The sequence below is a fragment of the Etheostoma cragini genome, chromosome 12 (assembly GCF_013103735.1).
Source record: "Etheostoma cragini isolate CJK2018 chromosome 12, CSU_Ecrag_1.0, whole genome shotgun sequence".
Classification (NCBI taxonomy): Eukaryota; Metazoa; Chordata; class Actinopteri; order Perciformes; family Percidae; genus Etheostoma; species Etheostoma cragini.
The window spans coordinates 6,290,028-6,317,379 of NC_048418.1; the positions used below are offsets into that span (position 1 = coordinate 6,290,028).

General features: G+C 39.7%; 1 protein-coding gene across 6 annotated transcripts in view; it reads right to left on the reverse strand.

The window, feature by feature from the left end:
- The window catches only part of carmil3 (capping protein regulator and myosin 1 linker 3), a 96,609-nt gene that overhangs the window by 8,319 nt on the left and 60,938 nt on the right, over positions 1-27,352 (reverse strand). Inside the window, exons 31-42 of one of the 6 annotated variants that reach the window (XR_004658647.1) lie at positions 25,766-25,891; positions 24,640-24,706; positions 23,889-24,076; positions 22,643-22,722; positions 19,821-19,940; positions 18,628-18,787; positions 15,805-16,153; positions 13,461-13,567; positions 13,134-13,347; positions 11,513-11,584; positions 11,027-11,146; positions 8,614-8,902 (exon numbers count right to left, since the gene is read on the reverse strand). Coding sequence is in view for 5 of the 6 variants with exons in the window: in XM_034886749.1 (XP_034742640.1) it covers positions 8,862-8,902; positions 11,027-11,146; positions 11,513-11,584; positions 13,134-13,347; positions 13,461-13,567; positions 15,805-16,153; positions 18,628-18,787; positions 19,821-19,940; positions 22,643-22,722; positions 23,889-24,076; positions 24,640-24,706; positions 25,766-25,891 (1,644 nt within the window). In the remaining variant the exon portion in view is untranslated. Of the gene's footprint in view, positions 1-8,164; positions 8,903-11,026; positions 11,147-11,512; positions 11,585-13,133; positions 13,348-13,460; positions 13,568-15,804; positions 16,154-18,627; positions 18,788-19,820; positions 19,941-22,642; positions 22,723-23,888; positions 24,077-24,639; positions 24,707-25,765; positions 25,892-27,352 lie in introns of those variants that run through there. The other 5 variants (XM_034886749.1, XM_034886748.1, XM_034886750.1 and 2 more) reach the window with 5 other exon arrangements.

The following is a 27,352-nucleotide window of genomic DNA, read 5'->3' on the forward strand; positions in this document are numbered from 1 at the left end:
AGGCTGTAGCATGTAGGAGACACAGTGTTACAGGTACAAGAGACCACTGGGATGAAAGAGTCAGAGATGGACAATAGGTAGGAAAAAGATAGTCTTTATCCACAACTTTTCACTCCTGGGACAGCTCTTGTTCTGAGGGAAATTCTGCCAGATTTCACTCTTTCCTGATGTCCATTTTCGGATGTCATTACTTTCCACTTTCTTTGTATTGTAATTTTAAAATCCAATCTATTTAGGAGGACTATGGTTATCTGCCCTTTAGATCTCTGCAGGGTAAATCCAGACAGCTAGCTAGACTATCTGTCCAATCTGAGTTTTCTGTTGCACGACAAAAACAACCTTTGAATGTACACACGTTCCACAAAAAAAAAGTTCCTTCCCGAGGCTATTTTTCAGAAGCTCTGTGGCTCCACTTGGTGCACAGCCCATGACAATTGTGATTGGTAAAGAAATGCCAATTTTCTCCCATCCCGGAACGCCGTGTGTGGTCTGACTAGGAAAAAGATAGAGAAGATGGATGTTATAAAAAAAGAAAAGAAAAGAAATGGACATTTATGATGGTGGATCAAACGGAAAAAGGCTTGATAGGGAGTGAATGTGCCTAAGGGGATATAGAAGTCTAGAAGAGAGAATGCAACAAAAAACAATCTGAGAAATTGCAATTGAGATGAGACAGCAGTAGCGGAGACATGATGTAAAAAGGGAAGGAGGAATAGAAAATCTTTTAGAGTGGAAGAAAATCACTGTGAGAGCAAGGTAGACAGAATCAGAAGTAGTGACACACAGAGTGACAATAATTCTGTAAACTAATGTCAGTCAACCATCTCCCATGTATTATTCATGGTTATAATAGTTGCAGCTCCATGGGTCCCTAATCACTGTGACTGACAAGCCTGATGATTCAGAACTGTCAGCCTATAGTCCCACCTTCTTTTCTTCAGCGACAAACACTCTGTGACATCAGCAGGTCGACTGCATCACGACACAAACAAGCCAACTCACCTCGGCGGGGCACATTGCACTGGCAGACTCTCAGACAGAGGAGCTTGTTTGTTCCCAGAGGGATAAACAACACACAGACTAGCTGAGCAGAGGAATGAGAGGAAGTCTTTGGTAAAGAGCAGGCAGTTGACCAGAGCAAAGCCCCGCAAGTAAACAAACAACTTACCCCCATACGTAAGCAAGCCACTATTTTGCTGTTGGAGAGATGAATTGGCTGCCTATGTGGCGACATTTGGGAAAGTTTTATGAATAATTCATTAGACCTTAATGTCTGAGCAGAATGACCAACATTTGCTACGAATATGCCCTAAACCTCGCAGACGGTTTCATGGATCGATTTAGCTACTCTCTGCTGCTTCCCAGCGGAACATCCTGAACCAAAAATACCACAACACTTTGAAGATGGATTAAATTAACGAGTCTTTAAAACACCCTGGGAGTTGTCTACTGAGACATGGAGCTATCCAAATTTTACTTCGATACATTTTCTAAAAACTAAGACCAAAGCTAAGTGATAGTATGTCATGGTGAAGCAAATGCAATCCAGTAAAATAATTTACCTTTAACAATTTGCTGATTTGTGTGAGATGTAGAAATTGTGTTTCCAATAGTAAGCAGTTGGAGTTAGCGTAGCTTAGCATAAAGACAGGAAGTAGACAGTAGCAACTAGTGTTAAAGGTGCCGTTGGTAGGATTGTGAAGATTCAGGACTTATGACACTTGAACAATTGAACATTGACATCTTCTCAATCCCTCATACCTTTCTGCTGAAGCCCAAAACGGTCTCCTAAGCCCCCCAACAAATATGATTGCAAACATAAAAGGACAGTTCTTATAAAGCGCTTTTCTAGTCTTAACGACTACTCAAAGCGCATTTACATAGTACACAAACCATTTCCCATTCACACACTGTGGCCGGGGCTGCTGTACAACGTGCCATCTGCTCATCAGATAAACACTCACACAGATAGGCCTACACTCCGATGGCGCAGCATCAGGGGCAACCCAGGGTTCAGTGTCTTGCCCAGGGACACTTTGACATGGGACTGCGGGGCCAGAGATCAAACCAACAACCACAATATGACAGAAAGTTAGTTTTATGCTGCTTACCTACAGCATCTTTAAGGTTCAAGAAACACCTACTAACACATCTAAAGCTCACTATTCAACACATCTCTTTAAGTTGTACAGACTACTGTAAAAAAGTAAAAAGTGTAATATTCCCCTCTGACATGTAATGGAGAAGGGGTAAACAGTAAAATCAAAGTACCTCAAAATTTTACTTAAGTACGTAACTTGGGTAAGTTTGCTTTGTTGCTTTTACTTGACAATAATCATTTCTTATAAAAACTACCTGCCATTTTCTTTTAGCTCCATAAATATGCTCTTTAAGTGTTAATTGTTACAATTTAAATTCAAAATGCCAGAATGTGGTGGTGGAATGCATCATTCCACTTTTGTCCGATCAACTGTTTCTTTGATTCTGTGTGTGTGTGTGTGTGTGTGTGTGTGTGTGTGTGTGTGTGTGTGTGTGTGTAAGAGTGAAAGACAGATGGACAAACAAACACTTGTTTATTACTTCATCCATCTGTCCCTTCCGTTCACTCAAGCTTAATATCCCTGTCCAAAGGTCATCATTGGGGTGGGTGATGATGTGGGCTTTACACAGAAAGCAAGGTCAGCAGGGAAGCTCAGTTGGTGTTTTGAACAAATAGTTATCCTTTAACTATTCCATTTTTTAATGCAGGCCTTATATGAACGTGATTAGAAGGGAAATCGTTTATTGGAGGGGAAATAACAAATTAGCAGCCTGCTTCCAGCCTTACTACATTTGTCGTCACACATCATAATAACACAGAAGCTTCTGAGTGATAATTTTGTTTTCACTCTGGTTTTATTAGTACAGCTGCAGCTGAATGAGGAGTGAAGAGCAGAAGTAGTGGAAAAGGGCTGAAAGGGAAAGACGTAACGTGACCGATGAGGAGAGACAGCCAAGAACCCAGAAATGATTAGAAGTACAGAGACATGAAGTGAGCAACACAAGGCTAATCTAATTGTGTTTAATTTTAGACTCTTTGACCTCCAGCTGTGCTGATATACAAATTTAGAAATTGTGACTGGCTCGGGCTATTTCCGGTCCCACCACTTTCCCTCCTAAGCCACAGTATGGATTTACATACATCTGGAGCATTAAAATCGATCAATCCAGGCTGTGGTTTCCAGAGGAAAGCAGAAAGAAGACGAATAAACGGATTGATTTACCACAAAATTAAATTCACAAATACATATGGGTCACATATAAGAATGAAATCCAAATAGATGTGTGGAAGGCAGATGCTTCCACACAGGGCAGTAGCAGTCATTTAAAGGTTTGATAGGTACACAAATGTTTTGAATAATTTACAAGCACCAGATCGCAACTCAGTTAAACACCGATGGGAGAGTGCGGAGCAATGTGCCAGACAGCACTCTCCAACTACATCAAAACACCACGTGAGGCAGGCTGTCCTCATTCCCCGTTCGTACATATACCTACAAAAAGAAAAAGCACTGTAATTCATATGTTAATCACCCAACTATTACAACCCATATTGACGTTTGTTGTTAAACAGCGACATGAGACCACAAGAGAATCCAGTGATAATATCCCAAACCTCATTTCATCATAACAGTGTTACACCAAAAAACTTTAACTGGGTTCTAACAGATGCCAAGAATTTTGTGCAGAAACTCTCTGCCGAGATGTGGACTAAAAGTAGAACGTAAGAGGAAAATACGGAGGTCTGAAATGCGGGCAGAGCCATAGGGAAATTCAAAGAGGTCAAACGGATGTGCATCACTTACTGTGACCTGCTCCGCTCAGGGGGAAGCCCCTTGCTCACTATCAGCTGAGGTGCTGTATAAAGAAAGGGCACACCTGGGTTCCTCCCTGTGTCCCTTCCTCCTTTTATATTCACACACACACACACACACACACACTCTACCCTCTAAGGATAATGAGCAAACCTAGTGAGCCGCTGACTATATGGTGATACCTGTATAAAAATTGAGCATTATCCATGCACACTATATATGACCAAATGTATGTGGGCACGTACTATACTTCTGGTATGGTAGCAAGTAACATTTGCACGTTAATCATCTTAGCATGCTAACATTTGCTAATTATGCTCAAACACAAAGTACAGCTGAGGCTGGAAACTCTCCAGGTATTTGGTCATAAACCAAAGGACACATTGGAATTTGGATCTGATGATGGCGCTAACTGAAAGACAGGGGATCACCAAACGTTTTACAATTCATCCTGAGTGGGACATGATTGTCTGGACCGCATTTAATGGAAATCCACCTTATAGTTGAGACATCTCACTCAAAATCACAAATGTGAATCTCATGGTGGCGCCAGAAGAAAAGTCAGGGGATCACTAACCACATCTGGGGACCATGAATGCACGCAGACAATGTGCCAATCCATCTGGTGGATGCCAAGATGTTTCACTTGATGAGTGAAAACCTCGACCTGCTGGTGGCCCTAGAGGAAGAGTCATCATCAGGGCAAACCATCCAATAGTTGTTGAGACATTGGAACAAAGTGGTGGATCGAGATCACCCCAAGAGTCACATTGCAAGTATGAATACAAATCCCATATGCTGTTTTTGGTTTGGATAACCACATACTTTTTGGCCAAGTAGTGTTTCTTCAGCATACAACTTTAGTGCGTTAAGTCTGAAAATCCCCCTCCCCTCTGAGACTGGGTTACCTCAGTCAGCCTCTCTGCCTCTAGGTATTTGTTGTCTACAAAATCTCTCACTCCCACTAAACACTGACCTCACTATCACTTTCTTTTTCACTCACACAAACTGACACACACACCTAAACAAAAGACCATACAAAACACCTATGCAAGCGCAAGCACGTCCAGACGTGCACGCAGCTTCATTCTCACTAATTGCTGGCAGCAGGTAGTATGAGACCCAGGGAAAACAAACAGTTCTATAGGAGAGAGAAAGCACTGGGAGGAATGGGGTGAGAGAGCATTAAGTGTGAAGCAGATACAGAGATGAGGACGGAAGGAGGGCGGATAAATGACTGCTTCCACTGAGGCCTGCGTGGAAAGTGCCAAACACGCCTCCTCAGATCGTAAAGATGAATGCAAACGGAATAGAAGCCTTTTTTTGAATCTGAGAGGAAAAACACAGCGACAGCTGCGTCAGTGGGAGATGTCTGAGTTGAGCAGAGTTCAGGATGGAGCCAGAGGAATGATAGAGAATGGCCCTCAGTTGCGTCACGCTCATTCTTTTAAAGGAGGAATGAAAGTGTTAATCTGAGCTACGGCAGGAAAACGGAGGCGGTAAAGTTCATGGGTTTACTTGAAGCTTCAAAAGATGCCTCTTAACTGATCAACAGCTCATCGTTGTTGGTCTTTATTTATGCAGTTTGATTGTCTTTTTCATATGTTTTAATTTCTGAGAAGCACTCTCTTGACTAAATTGGTTAACATTTCTATTGCCATTTAATATGCTATTCCATACTGTATCCTAGCATTTAGTCCACATATCAACATAATAATCGCCAGATGGCTGACAGAATTGCCATTTTAAGCTCTGACCCATATATAAAGAAGGGTTTGTGACTTTGATTGAGTTACGTACTTGACACTTTAAGTCATTTTCTAGGGGGTATTCACACTATTTTGTCCACATTGGATTGTTTTACCTTTAAAGGTCTCATGACATGGTGCTCTTGGATGCTTTTAAATAGACCTTAGTGGTCCCCTAATACTGTATCTGAAGTCTCTTTCCTGCCACTTAAAAGCTCCTACAAGCCAGTCCCACAATAAGCTTTCTTTAGTGTGTGCCATTTCTGTGTCTTTAGCATTAATGCTACTGAAAGGAGAGAGGCGGGGCAAGGTGAAGGGTGGTTTGGCCTTGTCATTGTGTCAAGTCATTGTGTTGTAAGTTACAAAGAATCTCAGTTTTTGCCCTATACCTTTAAACGCTGTACTGTATTTTGAGTTTGATTTTGAGTATTGACCCGTTTCCAAGGTGAAGAACAATCTGCCACTTACACAATATATTTAAAGGCAAAATGTTGATGTGTGCCTTGGCGCTGTATTACTGTATGGTATATTTTCTGTTAACCACAGAATAGTCCTTAAAGTACATCCAACTGGGAAAATCAGAGGTATCATATGTTATCCACCCGTGGCCCACTGCCATTTCCAAATCAAGTCATTAGAGGGGAGCTTTAATATGACTAACACAGAATAAATGAAAAAAACGTTAATTTTTCTTCCCACAGCACAAATTGCAGCACGATCGTTAAAAAGCAAAGGTTCCTAAGCGACCCAAACAAAAAAAGAAAATTAAACTTTGTTTTCATCAAAAATAATCCTACGGAGCCACTACTGCCTCCAAATGCCACCAGAATCAGAATAATCTGCAATTCACAAAGGATTTGCTGAACATCGCCCAGCCTTTGCATTACATAGGTCAGAAAGTTCGAACATAGGTGTTTAGAAGGAGATCAACACACAATGTAGTTTATTATTTTGGTAACACTAAATTGAAATCATTTTTTGAGTTGGGTTGTTATATTACCAAACAAAGAAGACCACCAAGACCTGTAATCATTTCTTAACAACATTTCAGTAGTGGAACCCTCATGTGCCAGGCTTTGTGTTGCTCCATAGGTGGACAGTGAGCACACTGGCTCATAATGTAGAAGCTCATTACCAGCCTCTCACTGTGTCAAGTGGCTTGCTGGTGTGTCTCTCTCTCTCTCTCTCTCTCTCTCTCGCTCTCTCACACACACACATACACACACACACACTTTGTGCATGTGTGAGCCACATAGGTTTCAATATAATGTATAGCGTGTGAATGGAACAACAGAGACAGAATTAACCAAACTCATCAGGTGACCCAGTGGATGAGAATGCAACACCTCTGGCTGTAATCTTTCCTGGCAGCGTTAGAGATCAGGTTGACTGGGTGGGGGGACAACAATGCTTGTCTGGAATAACTGACATCTCACGTGTGTGCCTGAGACAGAGAGCATGCAACTCCGAGAGAGCAAACAGAGTGAGAACCCACTGTAATCTGCTGTTTACATGCCAGAGACGTAGGAGTAATTAATGAGCGTGTTTATACTGTTACAGGAAGTGCTGATCTTGCTTGTTAGCAAGTCTTCTCTAGGCATTAGAAGGTTATAATCAATGATCTGCAAAAATCAACATCACAACAGCTGTTTCCCCATGCATTTTTTGCCTTAATTACTGCAGCCACAGTGGCTAGGATCCATGTCTATGGTAATGACAAAGTATAATAACTTAACAACCACAGGAAGCTACAGGAGAGGAGCAGTCTCTGCTGCCATCTGCTGCTCAGACACAGTAACAGCCTGTCTTGTCATGATCATTCCACTAAGACAAGAATATTGTTGTCTTGTCTTTTTTTTGCTTTACCAATTTATTTATGCACTTCCATAAAGTTGTGGGACGCTCCCGAGACAGACTTTTTAAAGAATTGGTGCAATCTCAGTTCTATCTCCACAACACTGTGGAGTAAAGTCTGGCTACACCTCAGATTTTGGGATAGGAGAAAATTCAACGCTTTGGGTTGTTTGCATTTCTTTAAACCAATCATAGTCGTCTTGGGAGGCATTCCGGACGCAGCAAAAATGCAAAATGTTCTTGTGAAGGAACTTTTTGTACTGGTGGAACATTTGAACTCTACAAAATAAAATACCACATACAATAATACATAAAGTTAACTGTTCACACAATACAATAATGTGAGCTATTTTAAATTGGCTGGATACATGGTTAAATGTTATTTGCTCTTACCAGTGTATCGCTGAGTGTACTTGGCCATAGTACATACTATATATGCTATACTATAGCAATCCACCTGCATGGTAAACACTATGCTATAGGCTAACCACGTCATTTCTCCAGCTCTTCACTTAACAATATAGTCATGAGAGTGATATCAATATTCTCATTCAACTCTTTGCAAGAAAACAAAATATTCCTTTTTTTCTGGGAAAGAAAGAAAAGGCTAGGTCGTATACCCCATGATAAATAAAATGACCTATATGTGGCTTTCAGATTATATTTCAATGTAGAAAAACGCATCATAAATTTGACTGTCAATCCAAATCCTTGTGTAGTCAATTTTATTTATTCTGATTTATAGAAGCATTTTTAGAAAATAAACTAATTTTCAGGCCTGCAAAATCAGATTAAAACTGTAAGGGATTCACTGATGACTTAAATACTCTTGGGAGATGGGAGTGCTAAGTGCATGATAACACATTTCTCAATCATCATGAATTCCAGCATACACCAAAAAGCATACTTACAAACACAGTTATCAAATGACATATTATCACAAATAAAAACATGATTGTTAACGGTTAGTTACCACAATGGTTAGTGCAGTTTTATATTCGGTATTTACATCTCCATTTGAATAAATACAGTACAAATTCACTTTTAGTAGTCACAGATTGTCAGTAAAAGACAGGGAGGGGGATGAGAAGACAGTGTTTGAAATTATTTTGCACAAATGCACCAAACAGTTGACAACTGGAGAAACATTTAAATACTGTGTGTGCTGCAGGTCAGCTTCCCTTATGCCTGAGAAAAACTATAGCAAGTGCAACCAGTTATAAACAGAAAGCATACCAGTACATGCATTTTCAGCAACAAATGTTTACATGGATTAAAAAGAAAGAAATGCTGCTGTTGGAGCTTTGTCAGTTAAGTCCACACAGTTTTAAAAGCTTGTCTCTGTCCAGTCCTCCGTGTTCCAGTCTGCCCTTCCCAGCACACTTCTTCTGATCCACTGGTAACGTCATAACGCGTCTCTGTTACCAAGCTGAGGACTTTCATAACCTGAAGACGCAGATACAATGTCAATAACTTAAGAGAAAGTTATCACCCAAACCTTCAGTCACTCTTAGTGTAACTGAGCATTTTAGCTCATCTTTTGGGTTTTACAGTCCACAAACACTATCAACTGTGTTTCCAGTAGCAGCAACATATTCTAGCAAAAAAAACAAACATGACATGCTACCGTCTCATCACCAAACTGACAAAGTTAGCGGCAAGCAGGTGAACGTTAGCTGGTAAAAAGCCAGATCATTTTTAATAAGTTGGTCGAGACTCGAGACTTTCTATTCAAACACAAACACGACTCCAACTGAATGCTAATGGTTTATGTTTTTAAATTTTTTGGTCATTTTAATGCCTTTATTGACAGGACAGCTGAAAATATGAAAAGGGACAGAGAGGGGGAATACCATGCAGCAAAGGGGCAAAGTCGGAGTTGAACCCTGGCCTGCTGCGGTGAGGAGTAAACCTCTACATATGGGCGCCCGCTCAACCACCTGAGCTATCCGGGCGCCCATCTGAATGCTAATGTTGCTAACAACTTTACCATATCAATTTTAAAAGGTTGTTTCTGTTGACCCCAGGTAACAGAAAATCAATCATTATGTTTAAAGCTGCAAAAAACTCTAAATAAATGAGCCAACTGTATTCTACCTGCTCAGTACCAAACGGCCAAAAGACAAAGTTATTACCTAGCTAGTCAGAGTAGTGGCGCATTTAGCTGCTAAATGCTAAAAGCAGAATGAAAATTAGATTTCCATTCATCAGGGCTGAAAACCCGACTCCAAATGAATGCAACTAAATGAACTGTTCTGTGTCTGCTGGATGTGTTAGCAGTGTGCTAACAGGTTTGACATATCAGTTTTAGAAGTTGATAATACAGTATGTCAGATATGTATTTAGCTCGTTCCGCCACCCAAAAGTGGGCACGAAAATCAATTGCCGTTACATTTCAGATATTAAGGTTTCCTAATGTATAGGAAACAGAAATGGGCCTATTGGACAGAGGTCTTTGCTTGATGTATCCACCTATGTAAAATGTAGCCAAGCAGGGAACCACTTCAGTTTCACACTTTCTATATAAGTGGCTTTTATGCCATAATTTGTGGCATGGACCTTTTTATCATTCTCACAGTGATAATTGCACCCATCAGCAGGTTTCAGTTCTGTATTACAGAGGTAATTGGCAGAGGCTTTTGCTGCGTCATTCGTGCCCCTAGCTTTCCACTGCCACAGGTTTTTCATCTTCAATGCCAAACGCCTGAAATGTAGAAATGGATAACAAATCAGCTAACCAAAGCTGCCAATTACCTCAATAATACAACATAGTATCTAAAAGGAATCAGCTCAAATTAAAGCGGGAGTGAAATGTTGAGGTTCTCGTTTATTGGCACCATTTTCCAGTCAGTGTCAGATTTGGCTGTCAGCTGCAAAGAGATGTTTCTGAAAAACTGGAAAATGATGTCTTTAAATTATGTTTTAATATCTCTTTCTTTGGTCAGCCATTTATAAAACACCGGAACAAGCATGCATTCAATATGTTAGGTATGACTTGTCCATGTACAGTGCTATTAAAAATGTTTACAAAGAGGAGTTTCTGCAAAAAATGATTAAGGTGTGCACACCTTTTTTCTATTCTTAATTAACTTTATAAAGATTAACGGATGCTTCTAATACCTTGAAGGGTTCAACAGTAAGGGTTGCCAGATGGTCCGGGACGAGTTAAAAGCCACTTCGGGCAAGTAAACACAACAACCCCGTTAGGGCATCATCATATCATAATCCTTTCAATGTGCTGTTGGCCAATCAAGAATTGAGTTTCCACTTGATGCTTTTGACGTTTCTTTCAACATTTTTGTTAAAATAAAAAATAAAAAATTCTCTCGATTTTTTGTGTGTGACATTTTCAACACTTTTTATGTGTATTTTAAATGCTTTATATACGTATTTTGTTCTGTGTTATTTTTGAACATTTTCATCCCCCCCTTGACTTTTTTTTTTTCAAACTTCAACGTTTTTCCATGGATTGTTTATTGCAATAAACTGCAAAACCTTAAGGGTGCAAACCTTGCCTGTCACATGGCTGTCATACAAGACATATTAGCAGGAAGTCAAACAGATACATACACCTGGTCCCAGCAGGGCAGTCCAGGGATCTGTTTCTGTACTGGGGGAAACAGGGCTTTTTCACAGGGAATCTGCGATCTGAGGGCATCTCCAGATCGTAGGGGCTGTCACGTTCCATGCCTAAGGGGAAATGGCATGACACACACACACACACACACACACACACACACACACACACACACACACACACAAACACAAACACACACAGAGTGGGGTATGGGAACTGAAAAGAGGTTGCAGGGTAAAGCAGTAATGCGGTACACAGCCGGAAAGCTCTACAGGCTAGGAAGCAGATCAAATAAGAGACTCACGCTGCTTTTATCTGATAAAAAATAACAAAGCATTGCGCCATTGTTATGAATTATGAACAAAAGCAGCAAGATGTGCATTTGTCTCAGACATCCAAGTGTAAAACCAAACAGCATTCATGCTGTGTACGTATATCCTAATGTGTGCACAACAGCAGGAGTACAGAGCATACAGTACCTATGTCAAACGAGTTGGACTTCCTGGTGTGACGTGATGGGGCCGTAAATCCATTACGACCTTCTTCCCCATCTGATTGGTAGAACAGGTTTAATCATCATTATCTTGATCATCATCCACACTTACTCTGTCAAAATGGCCTGCCAGACTTTGCCAGGCCTTTATGTTGTCACTTTTTTCTAACTAGTAGGACCTGGATATTAGCATTAAAGCTACCATGATTATACAGAAAAAGAGAGGAGTTCCATGTGCAGAATCTGAAACCTTTTTTACTGAAAAATCAAGAAAATTACATTAAAGGTCACATATTGTTAAAAGTGAGATTTCATGTCCTTTTTATTACATAATGTATTATATAGCAGGTTGAGGTGCTAAATAAATAATGTGAATGTATCAAAATGTTCAGTCCACGCTCCGCTCAATCCCCAGAGAAATGCACACAGTCCTTTTACAGAAAATGTGCCTTTAAACGATCTGCCAGGACATTCCGCAGGTTGTGTCACAGCTTTACTATACATGTGTGTATGAAGTGCGTCTACAGCGCCGTTACAGACATATCACGGCTGCAATGACCCAGAAACACTGACCATCTAGAACAGACTGGGATTTCTCAGGAGGTTTTTTTAAAGAGACAGTTCTAGTGTGTGCACAGATTAGAAAGCAATTTGAGAAGCGGGGGAGGGGGAAATGACATCATATCCTCATTAACATATCTGTGACATCATTACGTAATCATTTGCATAAAGCTTAGTGGTTGTGTCCGCAAGGTAGATAGAAAGAAATAGGAATCTTTAGCCAAATAATCCCAATTTCAATGCAGGAATTTATTTTACCTTACAATTATTACTTAGGTTGCCTATCTTTGAAGAAAAAAATTAATTCTACAAAGAGAGGTAAAAAGATCGATGAAGAATTCTCAAAAAAGGCTGCCTTCTCCAGGGCCCCCCCACCCTGTCCCTTCCCCTTTCCAGCTGCGTGCAAACCGTGTGCAGTTCAGCCGCACAGAGAGGAGAGGGCAGGGGCTCCACACAAAACAGACTCAGAGAGAGGGGACTGTTTTGGCGGCTACAGGACGAAATTCCTGGCATGCTCGCTGAACAATACTGCCGACTTTATTTTTACAGTAAGTCACCAGATCTGTTGCTAGTTGTTTTTGCAAAAAAAAGTCCTGAAGGGGGTCTAAAAACTCGTTAAATCTTGCAACGAAGAGGCTAAGTTGGCAATACTGTTTTCATGGAGACAGACGCTGTGTGCAGGGAGGGGAGGGGCTGTGTATGTGGGTGTGTAGAGCAACAGAGAGACGAAGAGAGCAGGGAACGGAAATGCCGCTCAACGAATGCGTGTTTTAAATAGCGTTAAAAATAAATATAATTATCATATAATATAATAATTAGTCTATGTGTGGGAAACACTGGTTTCAGACAGAGGGTGAATACAGTTATTTAGACCGACGGTATAAGGGAAATAATGTGTTTTTTCCCAAAATGAAAGTCTGAACCTAAAACCGACCGTAATATAGGACCTTTAAAGTAACAACCACACTGGTTTTAATGAATGATCTACCACATCACGGCTCACTACTCTTCCTATCCTCTGCTGTACAGTAACATTGTTACAGCACCTTGACTGACAGGATCTGATGCTTCTATCCCCGGCTTGGCAGATGCTGGTGAGCTTTTGTTCTCGGCGGTCCCCTCCTCTTCAATGATCGGCTGAGCAGGAGGCAAGCTCCTCTGGTCACTGGTCAGTTCTTCGCCTGGATTGACAGGTGAGGTTTTGGCAGAGGTCACAGCCTTTTCCGGAGAGGTCTTGTCTCTTGAGAGATCGAGAATGGGCTGAGGGAGGAACACAGCATTTGTGTGTGATGTTACACATCATAGTCTAGTGAGTGAGAGTTTGTACAAAATGTGTCCTATTTTTTTCTTTGTTTTACATGCTGTACACATACCTTTTTAGGTAGAAGAGAATGCTGTCCCTCTGGTACTCGTGCTCTCTGCTTCTCTTCATGCTTTCTTTCACTTTGGTCTTCTTCTCCTTGCAGCCTTCCTGCCTCTTCTGGTGAGACAGAATCACAGTCAACTCAGACCTTACAATGATCCAGCAGAGCTTTATTTGAAAACCTTTAAGTATGGAAGCAGAGTAGCAGGTGCACACATTTCATGCACATTCTGTAACTGGACAAGTTAGTTTGACTAGAATGGGACTGAAATCACTGGCGTATATACAGCGCACGAAAAAAGAAAAGGTATAACGTAAACAAGAAACAATAAAACAGCAATTAAGAACTGGGTTGCTTGGCATTTCTGTATTAAATTATTTTCTACAACTTCAAGAGAGATGAAATATCACATCAATATTATGCTAGCCAATGGTTTATAGGCATGTTTATCTGCTGAAAGTTTGTCCCGTCATTGATGTCGTATTCAGTTAATGAGGAACAATATAGCAGCAATTATTATTATTTATTGATGTGGGCATTCTGCGGCTAGGTTTCCAATCAGAGGATAAAAGTGTACGTTTCTGTACTATTTCTTTGTTTGCAATGTCAATCTGCAGATTTCTACATTGATTATATGGCACGACCTGTTCTGGCCTCAAGCTATTTCACTGCTCTCTAAACTCCCTTTGAGCTAGAGTACAGTATTTAGCTACTATTGTAACTGTGGAGGTTTTGCTCATTACAATGTCTAGACTTGAAACCAACAATAGCCCTTAACAATGTCCCTATCTATGTTAAGGCCCCTATAGTTTGGGACAGTGAACCTTTGAGACTAAGCCAGTCAAATCTATGTCCACTTGCACTACTTCCTCTCATTAAACTCACTTTGACAGACGTGTCTTGCACATATCTTTTTTTAATGATGTTGATCTAACTTATGTTTTTTTGCTCCAGAGTTTTAGAACAGTGATTCAAAAATGTATCACTACGAACCAGTATTATTGACTGACATCTACAACTTTCTTTGTACTTCATGTAATTCATCATTAATGTAATAATCCGCGAGGCGGGATAAATAGTAAATAATAATAAATAGTTTACTTTCAAATTCCTTCTTCATGCAATAGGATAGTGCTACAACCAATCACAGCAACGTTAGTTGATAGATTCAACTTTTTCCATATCTGGTTGGCAAAACTCCAAACACATCTTCCTTTAAGAATAACTTCAACGGCCAATCTTTGTCCTTTTCTCAAAGAAAAGATTAACTCCAAGTCCAGAGTCGCGGCCAAAGCCGATTCGAAAGGCCGCTGTTCGCCAGCAGCAGCAGACATCTGCTTTGTTTTTAAGTAGCAGGGAATTCACTTCGCCCACCGACTCTATACACAACGTCATTGGCCAGACTAGAGTTTGGTTTTTCGAGCTTGAAAGCCAAGGGTGAGTTGTGAAAAAAAAACTAATAACACAGAAATGACCAGCCCTCTTCATCCTTTTACAGCAATCATACCAAAGCATCAATTTATCTGACAATTTTGTGTTTTTAATGACGTAAGGATGCTCCAAATTTACATTGTTGTTTAATCTTAAAATACTATGTTTAATAAATAATGCTATCAAAAGTATCTAACTCACCAAGACAGAATTTGCACTTGTCATTTACTTAAGATTTAACTGAAGAATGACCTTTGAAAACTCTACATTTATGTTAGCTTGTGATTGTGTCACTGCATCAGTGTTTAACAATAATGTTGCAATTCTGCAATTCTGTGGACATGTTTACATTTTATTTAGTGATGTGTATGCTTTGTAATAAGCATTAAAATGTATGCTAATATTCTGTATTATGTTATTATTATTATTATTATTATTATCTAGTCTGTATTATGAGGACTGAGCATGTGAGTTGGTGTTTTGTAAGTTCAGCATTTTGTGTGTTTAGGGTAAGATTTACAAAGACAGTATGGCTGTTTAAGGAGCTAGGCACATTAGTAGTAGGAGTAGTTCCTGCTTAGTACCTGTGGGGACTGTGAGTCCGTAGCACTGAGACTTTGGAACGCTGTGCCTCGTCCTACACGCTCTGCTGTCTCTGTGGACTCTTTTAAAAATCAGTGGAAGGCCTACTTTTTTAAACAGGCCTTTGGATGACATTTCCACACTTTATTTTTATGTGTTACCTTGCAATTTTAATTGTACTTTGTTTTAATATTTATCATATTGTATGTTTTATGTAAAGCACTTTGTGAAAAGCGCTGTATAAATAAATGTTAATTACTTATTTTAAAACTCGGTTGTTGAGCCAAAGCAATCATAAAATAATGTAATACAACTTCTCTTGCAGTCTGAGTTGCAATACCTAAACTCTCCTGCAGGTGTCTCTGCCTCATGACAGCCACACTTGGCTTGGTGCTCTGTGGGGGTGGCTCTGGCCTTCCACCGCCGCTCTGTCTATCCTCCTCCATGTCAGTCCGTGAGTCTGTCAGGGGTACGATCCTCTCCTGCCTGCCTGTCTCCATCTGTCTGTCCGTCTGTTGTTTGGAGGACACCACGTGGCCATTAGTCTGAGTATCTGCAGGGACATCTGAGATGGTGGTTGACGCGTCAGTATCTTGGTCTGTCTCTTTGATGTCACAGGTGCTGCTCACATCCGAGTCCTCGATTTCTGCCCCAATGCAGCTGTACACCATGCTAACCAGGTCTGTGGACTGGACAAGGACCCCAAAAAAAAAAAAGATAGATAAAAGCCTCATTTATAGGTCCTCAAACCCTAAAAAAGTAATTTGGCTTTACATAGCTGATAATACACGGGTGCTCAAAAGTTTGGGCACCCCAGGTAAAAAATTTTATTAATATGCATAAGGAAGCCAAGAAAAGATGGAAAAAAATCTACAAAAGGGCATTAAATGACAGATTAGACATTCGTATAATATGTCACAAAAAGTTAGATTTTATTTCTATCATTTACACTTTCAAAATAACAGTAAACAAAAAAATGGCGTCTGCAAAAGTTTGGGCACCCTGCAGAATTTATAGCATGCACCGCCCCTTTGGAAAGCTGAGACCTGACATGTCATGGATTGTTCTCAATCATCAACTGGAAGGACCAGGTGATGTCAATCTTAAGGTTTTAAATGCCCAGACTCATTTGACCTTGCCCCAACAATCAGCACCATGGGTTCTTCTAAGCAGTTGTCTAGAAAACTAAAACTGAAAATAGTTGACGCTCACAAAGCAGGAGAAGGCTGTAAGGAGATAGCAAACGCCAATATCCTCTGTTTGAATTGTAATTAAGAAATGGGAGTCATCAGGAACAGTGGAAGTTAAAGCAAGATCTGGAAGACCAAGAAAAATATCAGACAGAACAGTTTGCAGGATTGTGAGAAAAGCAAGTCAAACCCCACGTTTGACTGCACGATCCATCCAGAAAGACCTGGCAGACATTGGAGTTCAACTATAAAAATAAACTCGTAGAAATATGTTCTTCATGGAAGAGTCATCAGAAGAAAACTTCTAAGTCCCCACCACAAAAATCAGCGTTTGAAGTTTGCAAATGAACATATAGACAAGCCTGATGCATTGTGGAAACAAGTTCTGTAGACCGATTAAAATTAAACTTTTTGGCCGGAATGAGCAAAGGTACATTTGGAGAAGAAAGGGCACAGAATTTAATGAAAAGAACCTCTTTCCAACTGTTAAGCATGGGGGTGGATCAATCATGCTTTGGAGTTGTATTGCAGCCAGTGGCCCAGAGAACATTTCACGAGTAGAAAGAAAAATGGATTCAATTAAATTTCAGCAACTTTTGGACGCTATCTTGATGCCATCTGTGAAAAAGCTGAAGTTAAAGAGAGGATGGCTTCTACAAATGGATAATGATCCTAAACACACCTCAAAATCCACGGTGAATTACATCAAGAGGCGTAAACTGAAGGTTTTGCGATGGCCTTCACAATCTCCAGACCTCAACATAATTTAAAAATGTATGGATAGACCTTAAAAGAGCAGTACGTAACAGACAGCCCAGAACGACTCAAAGAACTGTAAGACTTTTGTAAAGAAGAATGGGCGAAGATACCTCAAACAAGAACTGAGAGACTCTTGGCTGGCTACAAGAAGTGTTTCCAAGCTGTGATACTTGCCAAAGGGGGAAGTACAAGGTATTAACTCTGCAGGGGGCCCAAACTTTTAAAGACGCCATTTTTTAGTTTTCTATTATTTTGAAAGTGTAAATGATGGAAATAAAATCTAACATTTTGTGACAAACGAATGTCTTATCTGTCATTTGATGCCTTTTGGACATTTTTCCATCTTTTCTTGGCTTCTTTATGCACATTAATACCATTTTTTACCAGTGGTGCCCAAACTTTCGAGCCCCACTGTATGCTGTATAGGATTTCCTGTTGTCGATGATGTACTGAATGAATTATGTAGTCTGGGGATAAAAGCGGTGAAAGTAAAGGCTACGATTAACATTTCTTAATTCTAGTTAAATCAAATTCTACCTAAGTTAAATTTTCCTGGGGATGTCCTCAAATCCTCTCAAGGCTCAGTAAGGATCCATGGACTCTACTTTGAGGACCAAAGAGATTTAAATGACTGCAACTCTCCCTGTGTGTGTGTGCGTGTGCGCACGCAAAACTTTAGGGAAGAGAACAGGTTTCCCACACCTTCTTAAACATCAAATTCAAGGAGTTTGACTTTTTTTTATAACTTTCCAGGCCCAGTCCTCACAAATTCAAGGACCCAGCAATGCATAGTTTGAGACACAGCTCAAGGTGAACTACTGTTACAACACTGAGAATTTTTATAATGAGAACTAGCAGGATTTAAAGAAGCTCACAGAGAACAATTACAAAGAGAGAGAGAGGCTTGAATGTGTGAACACTTCTCATTGTGCTAGGTTACAAGGATGGCAGACTATGTTGGAAAAAAATATATTGTGTAAATTGAGCTATAGAGACAGAATAGAATAGGCTTTGAAATGTTTAAAATAGCAGAATTTCCAGCGGCAAAGGACCAATCCTGGAAGTGAAACGTTGTGGATATAGACTGCAGTTAGCTAGACTGCAGCACCCCTGAAGCTGGTTCAGGATTAACTCTCTGGAGCTGCTTGCTGTCATGAGAATTTGAATTTCTAACGGTCACATCATACTCACTGTGACTGTATCCAACACTGTACCTGTCTCTGGATGAGGCAGGAGGGGCTGGAAGCCCTCATCCCATGCACAGGAACACCCTGCATGGGCCGAGTTGAAGGCATAGTCCCGTTTGCTCCAGGAACAGTGCTCTCTGGCCTCCCTGTTTGCTGAATCATCGAGTAGACGTTCTCTGAGGCGCTGCTGGAACAGACGCACAGAAAACACATGCCGCTTTGATTAGTGAATTATATTTACAGATACTTATGGGGATGAGGTTTGACTCAAGAGGCAGGGGAAGATGAGAGTTAGTGTTTTGTGATCTAACTTGCCCGTACACTTACTTACTTACTATACTATTAATATTAGTAAAAAAGTATTTACTGTGTAAGCTCGTACTTCCTATATGACTAATTCATTGAACACTTCTTCGGCCTCTGTTATTGTCAGCAGTAAGCTGTTGCACTTCCCACACACTCTGAGCTGTTGTAAAAAGACAAAAGAAGTGGGTGCAGAGGGCAGCCATGTGAATGCAACAATGAACAATCTATTTGATTGCTTAGCAACAGGTAAAATTTGACATAACATGGATAACTGTGGTTAAAAAGCCATTTCTATCTACTGTACAGCTACCCTAAAAATGAGTCATCTCTTTTTTATTCTCCTATTTCGGACTGCTGTAGGCTGCTGTAAAACTTGGCCTCTGTTTAGGAGAGAAACTCCTGCGCTCTAGCGTGGTTGTTAAACAGCAGAGGTGATTACTCCGTTTTTTTTTTTGGCCTAACCACAATTCCTCAGTCAGCTGAAAAACATACTTGACTTATCTTTCACTGAGGGCCTTTTGCTCCTCCATTTTGTGTAATTGTAACTCCTTTCAAAAAGGTAAATTTGCAAAGTGTGCCTACTGAGTGCGTTACTCTCCCCACAATTATCCTGCTGTATATATAATAAGCTGTATAATACCTTTTTAACAAGTTTTTTACGCCTTGTACTTTCTCCTATTTGCAATACTGCTGTCTACTTTTTTAACTATGGAGCCGTTATGTGCCATACATTCAAAGCAAAGGAAAACAGTTGGAGACAGCTAAATATTTTCTTCCATTAAAATATTCATGAATCTATGAAGGGACGTTAATGCCCAGCACTGGCTTAATTTAACAGCCATCCAAATCTCTGGCTCTGAGCACTTAAATGTTTCTTCCCCTCCTTCCACTCAACCCCTGCGCTGCATACTGACTCTGAGTCCTGATTAGAGATGGTGGAGTTGCGGTTCTTGCGGAAGCCGGAGAAAATGGACAACACGCTTCGTCTCTTCTTTCTCCTCAGCGACTGGCCCTGATGGAGGGATGACAACTGACTGAAAGGCAAAAAAGAGGAGGAGAAACAAGTGAGGTTATTGGAAAAGACAACAGAGTTAAAGAACGGATGGATACAATCCTTTTGGTGATATTGTACTATTGATGCAATTACCCATCAGTTATTATTATTATTGATCAGTATACATTCTCTGCAAGTCATCATTGGCTTGCGGATCTCAGTGTTAACGGCTAACTACATGGTTTTTGTTGTGAAAAGTTGACAATAAATCTTGGGCCTGTACAGATGGTATAATATATTTGACAGAAGGCATATTTATGCTGCCTCAATGAATCTTTTTCATGCACTGCTGATGAGCATTAAGCACACACTGTCATGTGGCCCTACAATGGTTTGGAAAGTACCATTTCCTTGTGGTTATTGAATAGTGCTGTTTATGATGCAAATTTATGAGCCATGTAACTTACAATCTAAATGAATATTTTTAGGCTATGATGTACCGAGACAAAGTAAGTTGCTAACAAATGGCTAGCTTCAGAACAGACCTTTAGTGTGTTGAAATTATCATTACAAAAACCAAAATTGTACTACTCTTAATGTAAATTCAAACGGCCAATATTTCAGGGTACTGGTATAGCCAACGGATATCCAGACTTTCTCTTCCTTGAGCATGTCATTGTTTACACTCCGATTAGCAACTTGAGAGCTGAGAGTGGAGTTGACAAAAAAAGTCCACAACTGGATTGCTTCACAATCTTTAAAAACAGAAATCTGCATATGACTGCAGATAAATGAGCTAAATCATAGTCAGGCGATAGGCGAAGGGTTCTGAGACTGAATTTTGGTCAATGTGCTCCGCCTCGTTGCTGTCAACACATATTGTTTACTTGAATGCAAAGCTTGATTAAACATTTTAGTGGCTAAATTCAGAGCTAGTATAGTACTGAGTGTTTTTGTGGCTTAATCACTACAACCAGCGGCCTGCTGCGGCTGAAAACATTGCTGATGGTAGCAATTAGTGAACCAAAACAGTAAAATGGCGGGCCTGAAAAAGCGTTCAGTAGAGCTAAGCGGAACTGTAGAGTCGAGAGACAATACCTTTGGGTTCATCACTTCAAGCGAGCCATTTCACATACAAGTATTCATGTGATCACTTGTTTATACATAAATATTAATTATAGCCGCTTTAAAATGTGCCAAAGCATGACTTGACCACACTGCCAAATACAATATCGGAATTGTATTGATTAGGTGTGCAGTATGCTTTGACATCTTGTGCCACTGATAACAAATACTGGGTTATGGGTGTCCTGCCACACAAAACTGTTTTTACTTGCATTTGCTGAGTCTTCCTGCAGGCTTTCTATACCACGCTAGAATGGCTTGAAACAGAGTAACCAAGGCATTTTTTCCACAAAGATTTGTTACAGAGTCCATAATAGAACTTACCATACTTTAAAGAACTTAAAATATTGAAATACGTGTGGCAGGGCACCTTGAAAGTAACTGTTGTAAAGAAAGCAGTTTAGTTGTGTTTTCTTCATTATATATTGTAATTGCTTTGCCATAGATCCGTATACACAGGCAGTCAGTCTCTAAAACCGAGAAAGCACAAACCATTTTGCATGACTAATGTGCAGTTCCAAAAAAAACTAGTGGGTAAACAGAAGGCTGGACGCTGACAGAAAACAAGATCATTTATTTTATATAATGGAATATGTTCTGGTTATTGAAAAATTAAGCTACAAATGATGCTTCTATTTAGTGCAAATGGAATCTCTCTACTACATCTGAGTCTAAGTGCTTTAGGAGCATGCCGTTTATTTATTGACATGACATGCAATACAAAAGCAATATAGAGAAGGGCATTATAGTCCTATTTTTAATGCATGTAGCATGAACTGTAAGTAGCATAGAGGGGAAATACTTCTTATGTAGGTGCATTTCAATATATTGCTATTTGTGGTTCAGCAGGATAGGGTTTTATTGTGTCCAGAGCAGATGTACCCTAGGGGTACCCTATGTACCCCTATGGTAAGACTTGTAATTTATCTCTTTCTACACAATAAGTTTGATGCATCTAGATACACGTTAAGCAACCACAGGATTTATATCATTCACTTTCTGCCCAATCAGGATGAAATCATTTTGTTAATGCAATGTGATGGAACACTGATCCATTTTGGTTATGCTGATATAGTATTAAAGCACATCCAAAGGAGAAAGGAAACTAAGAAACATGCTCTTCTGTTTATAAATTCTATAACTCAGTATCTCATGATTAGCATCTTGCAATTAGGACATCTTTATGTGATAATTATGAGAAGTCTAGACTGTAGAGCGACCCTTTTCACATTGTCATTTCATCCATTGTTAATATAAAAATATTTATTCTAGCTGCTTTAAGGTCACTCTAGTAATCTATCAGCCATAAGTCCCAGTCACAAGTATGTTTTTAAATGGCAACTCTGATAATATAATTCTTTTGTCATAATTACATTACGATTTTCTCATGATAAAGAGATGAGGCTAACTATCTAATGAGAGCTGTCAGATTAAGATCTTGCATGTCTGGTTAGATATGCTCCTTTTAGATGCTGAAGAATAAAAGATCAGGTTTTACTAATCCACCGGATACGGACTACAGTTTCCTTAAAGTGTGTGCTGTCCTCAGGGGGCCACAGTAATAATGACAAATCTACTGCATTTAAAGATTGCACGAAAACTGATTCTGTAAGCTACCTGTCAGGTAGAACTCTCTTGCTGTAAAAATCAGGTAGTCCATCCTCCAGCATATTGACTCCTCCGTTCTCAGAGCAATGCTACACACACACACACACACACACACACACACACACACACAGGAAATGGATAGAATAACAGGATAACAATTATCAATCCGTCATGTTGGCACAAAGCTGAGAGGCTGACTAAAGGTATCATCATTTCAAATGGCTGGCTGGTAGAACAGAATCCATTGCCAACAGAAGTCTGTTTGTGAACAACTCCTCATCATGCTGCCGTAACTGAGTTTGTACCGAAAAAACAAAAAGTCTCCAAACAAACAAGCCGTTTTAAGTTAGAAGCTGCCCCACGGCCCTTGGGAGATGGCTGTGCATGATTAACATCGAGTCACAGAGACGTATGTGACAGCTTCCTACTTTAAAGGACTTATTTTTGGAAAGTGCCACTGGCATGGCAAACAAGATAAATAAGTTTGCACAAAGCAGTCAAGAGGTAAAAGAAACCCCTGCAAACTACGCATGCTGGGTTTACTTTATCACCTCTACACCCTTCTGAGCCATATTGTTGAAACACACAGACTGAACTTCATACTGCAGCATTAGATTAAAAACAAATTGGGCAGTTAAATATACATAGATGTCACTAACACAAAAAAGACTCCTTTACCTTCAAGGTGCCATAAAGACGCTGTTTTAGAAACTGTGAGCTGTGTTAGAGATCTGTATACAAATCTCAACCATTTGTTTCAGAACTTGCCCTTTAGAGTAGGGCTGCACAATTAATCGCAATGTTAGGAAAAATCATAATATCATATATATGACTAGTGTAATATCCAAATCACAGAGGGTGAGCAATTTTTTTTAAAGGCAAAATGTGCGTTGAACCATTCTGTAGTATTGTGGTTCTGCAGAGACTTTTTGGCTCACAAAACAAATCCTACAGACTTTTTGTATGGTACATATCCTTGCAAAAATCACACTATGATCATTATAATTTCTTTGAATTTTAATCATCTTCAATGAAAATAATAATTCTACAAAAATGATCTTTCCCTCCAATATTGTGAATCATGTCGCAAACACAATAACAGTCAAAAATAATCACAACTAGATATTTTCCTTACATGATGCAGCCCTAGTTTAGAGTTTTCCATCACAAGAAGCTCAAGGAAGAGATGATTCCTGCCTACTGGAGCTCACAATAAGGTCAAAGGTCAATTTCACGCCAGTTGTCATCAACTTACAGATTCTGGGGGAGGGTGCCCTGCTCTGTGTCTCCGGGGTGGGCGAGGTCTGACGTGGGTCACGTGACGCAAGGGCGAGCCGTTGGTGGGGAGGGTGGACAGACACTCCCATGATGCCGAGTGGGTAAGAGGGGCAGAGTGCGGTGGAGCAGTAGGCGTAGGAGAGGGACTGGGCTCATCACCTACACCTACAACGAGACAAATTTCAGATTTTGGATTGACTGAAGTTAAATATACTTGTTTATGACATTACATTTTTCTAAATTCAAACATGAAAATACAAAAAACAATCTTCTATGGTCTTTATTTACATAGCCATGCTAAGGTTGCTGCTCTGTGAGGCAGATAATGGATGAAAATAAAGAGGCAACCCCTGAGACCATTACCACTAGTGAGGCAAAAATGTCAAGTTTGGCCTAAGGGGGGTATCGGTATCGTTATTACCTTAGAAGGTTTAGTCCTTCAATTTAAAGATGCAAGATTAATACACTGGCATTAACACATTAACTATTATCATAAGCATTAGTATGGGTGAGAAAAAAATAAAGCTAATTTAAATTTTGAAAGAAGTGATCACTCATTTCATTATGGTAAGTTGCATTCTACTTGTATGGCTGAAGAAATACAGTACTTTCATAATTGTATAACAAATAGAGAGTCAATTGACCCTTACCCTGCTATTATTGTAAATAAATCACACTATGTGAGAACTTGGGGGCAATTAGCTGAGAGTCGAGGCACAAAAACTCACTCGGTCGGGCGGAGACAGGACGAATTCTTCTAGTTCTGGAGGTCCGCTTTTTAATGGCCATTGTGTCCTTTTGTCAAATGAGATGAATGTACAATAAGCAGTGGCTTCATTTCAAACACTATATCCAAATATGTTAACACAGATGTGACAACCACACACAAAGCAAGCAAAAAGAATAAGGGGGTTACGTATTGAATTTCAGTTTTTTGCAATTAGGTACATTATTATTGCCTCCAGCACATTTTGAACCATTAGCCCAACTCTCCTTAAAAGGTATAGTTCGAATGTTTTCAAGTTGAGTTGTATGATGTACTTATCCATTAGTCAGTATATTACCTACTACATGTAGACACTGTGGGCACACTCACAGTTTAGCAAAGCAGGCACGAGTACCAACACAGAAGCTAAGCAATGGTCTGTGGTGGACAAGGCAGCAGAAAAGCAGATTTTAGACACCTAAAAAAAGCCTACTTAAAAAAAATTATATGGTAATCTAGGTGTAAAAAATCTGTTTTGCTGCTGCCCCCCCCCATCCACTGCAGTACAATGCAGTACAATAGCTTCTGTGTCGGTACTTCTGTTTTCTTCTCCAAACTGGGGGCGTGTCAACCACCATCTACTGTAGGTAACACACTGACTATGGATAAGTAGCTCATATAACCCCACTTTAAAAATTCCGAACTCTCCCTTCAACAACCAACAATAAAATAGCAGTCAGCAATCAGTTTGGTTGCTTTACAGCAGGAGTCTTCAACTTTTTTTAAGCCAAGGACCCCTGACTGAAAGAGAGATGGAACGGAAATCCCCTTATACATATATTGTAGAAAATAAAAATGCATATTAAACTTGGCTTACAATAACATGTAGCCAAGAGCCATCATACATATTTTGGTATAGGCTATTAAAATAGCCTAATAATTGTTGGCATGATTTTATAAATCATGTTTTAATGTTAAACATGGGGCACAGTGAATCCTTAAAATTAACTGCATCTGTGGATGGCTACCTTAGTCAAATGTTTGTCACTAATAATCAATCATTCACATTTGTACCTCCGGAATGAAAAGAAACTCACCATTCACTTACTAAGCATAAACATAATATTAGCATGTCCTCAGACACTTACTATTCCCAGGTTAACGCCAAAGTCCTCATCAGGAAATTCCAGAGACTCGACTAATCTGGACTGTCTGATAGTGCGTCTGCCCGTCCCAACGTCATCCCAACGCTTTGCCTGAGACACCTGCCGCAGCTGATGCAACACAAACACACACACACACACACACACTGTATACACAAACAGGCCATGATGACACCTGGAACAATATTCTTCAACACAATCTCAGAGGAGAAAATGTGTCCGCCCTTGTACACAAGAAGCTGGCAAACAAAGCATAAGGTACTTTGCTATAGTTTGCAAAAACCCATTAAGAATAAGAAAAAAAATTCAATTTCTTGATTATCAAAGCGGAGTGAGGCATGGCAGAGGACAAACTCGCACTGCAGCAAAACAGAGAAAAGAAAATGAGATGTAAGGGTAGAGGCAGTGAATGGAATGCAAAACAGAATGTATTTTTGCATCCTTTTCCACTGGCTTCATTTTAAACAATTCAATTTTATTGAGAGAGGAGATCCTGCAGGTCTAATCATTTCCTTAATGGACTTGAATCCAGTTGTTGCTTTTTTTCTGATTGCAATATGCTTATACTCATAACCCTTCAACCTGACATGGTAAAGACACAGCAGTTCAAAATGCCTACTTCACTGCAATCGTTTTGACAGCGTTATAGATTTATAATGCAAACATTTAAGACACAGACTTGAATTCTTCTGAATGAATTGAATGCTTCTGCACCTCACATCACACTACTATTGTTTAACTGATGGAAGTAAGTCTTAAAGTAAATGTTATAATTTTGTTGTATTAACTTTGACTATAATCTGTAGGTATTGACGTTTTTCACAGCAGACATCATGCTTTAAAAAGATGAATTCATGACACATCTTACTAAAAACAAATACTGACTCATAAAATTAAACGAATGAGTGTGTTTGTTGTGGGTGAAGTGGCAGAAGGTTACTCATGGATTATTATTCATCTAGAAGCAATGGAAATAAATTGTTGCTTTTGGTGAGCAGCAAGGAAATATATTACACTCAGACCAGGGATAGCCTTTTTCAATGTGTGGAAACAATCCAACCAATGAGAAGTGTGAAGCATGAAGTGTGTCTGCATCCTGTTTATCACTTGTAACCTACTTCCGGGGATGGAGCTTGGATCAATGTATGGGTGTCATTCTTTGAGTTGGTTTCAGTTTCCACAGGCTTAATCTTTTTTTCTTCCAAAAAATGACTTTGAGATTGCAGATTTATGTTGAGAAACTTAAAGGTAAAATAATTTGACATTTTGGGAAATTGAATGTCATCTACTCCAGAAAGTCGTTACTTCCCACAAAAAATAGTCTGGCACTCCCCACTCCACCATAAGACAGCAACTTCAATCCTTTTTAAACATTTAAAAACTGGTTTTGTCATTTACTGAGCTTTGCACGTGCTGGTAGGCTGATTTTTGAAACCTTTGAAAACAGAGCCAGGCTAGCGGTTTCTCTCTGCTTCAAGTATGTATGCTAAGTTACTGTCTCCAGCTACATACCTAATTAGACATGAGAGTATTATCAACCTTCTCATCTAACGCGCACAAAGAAGCCAATAA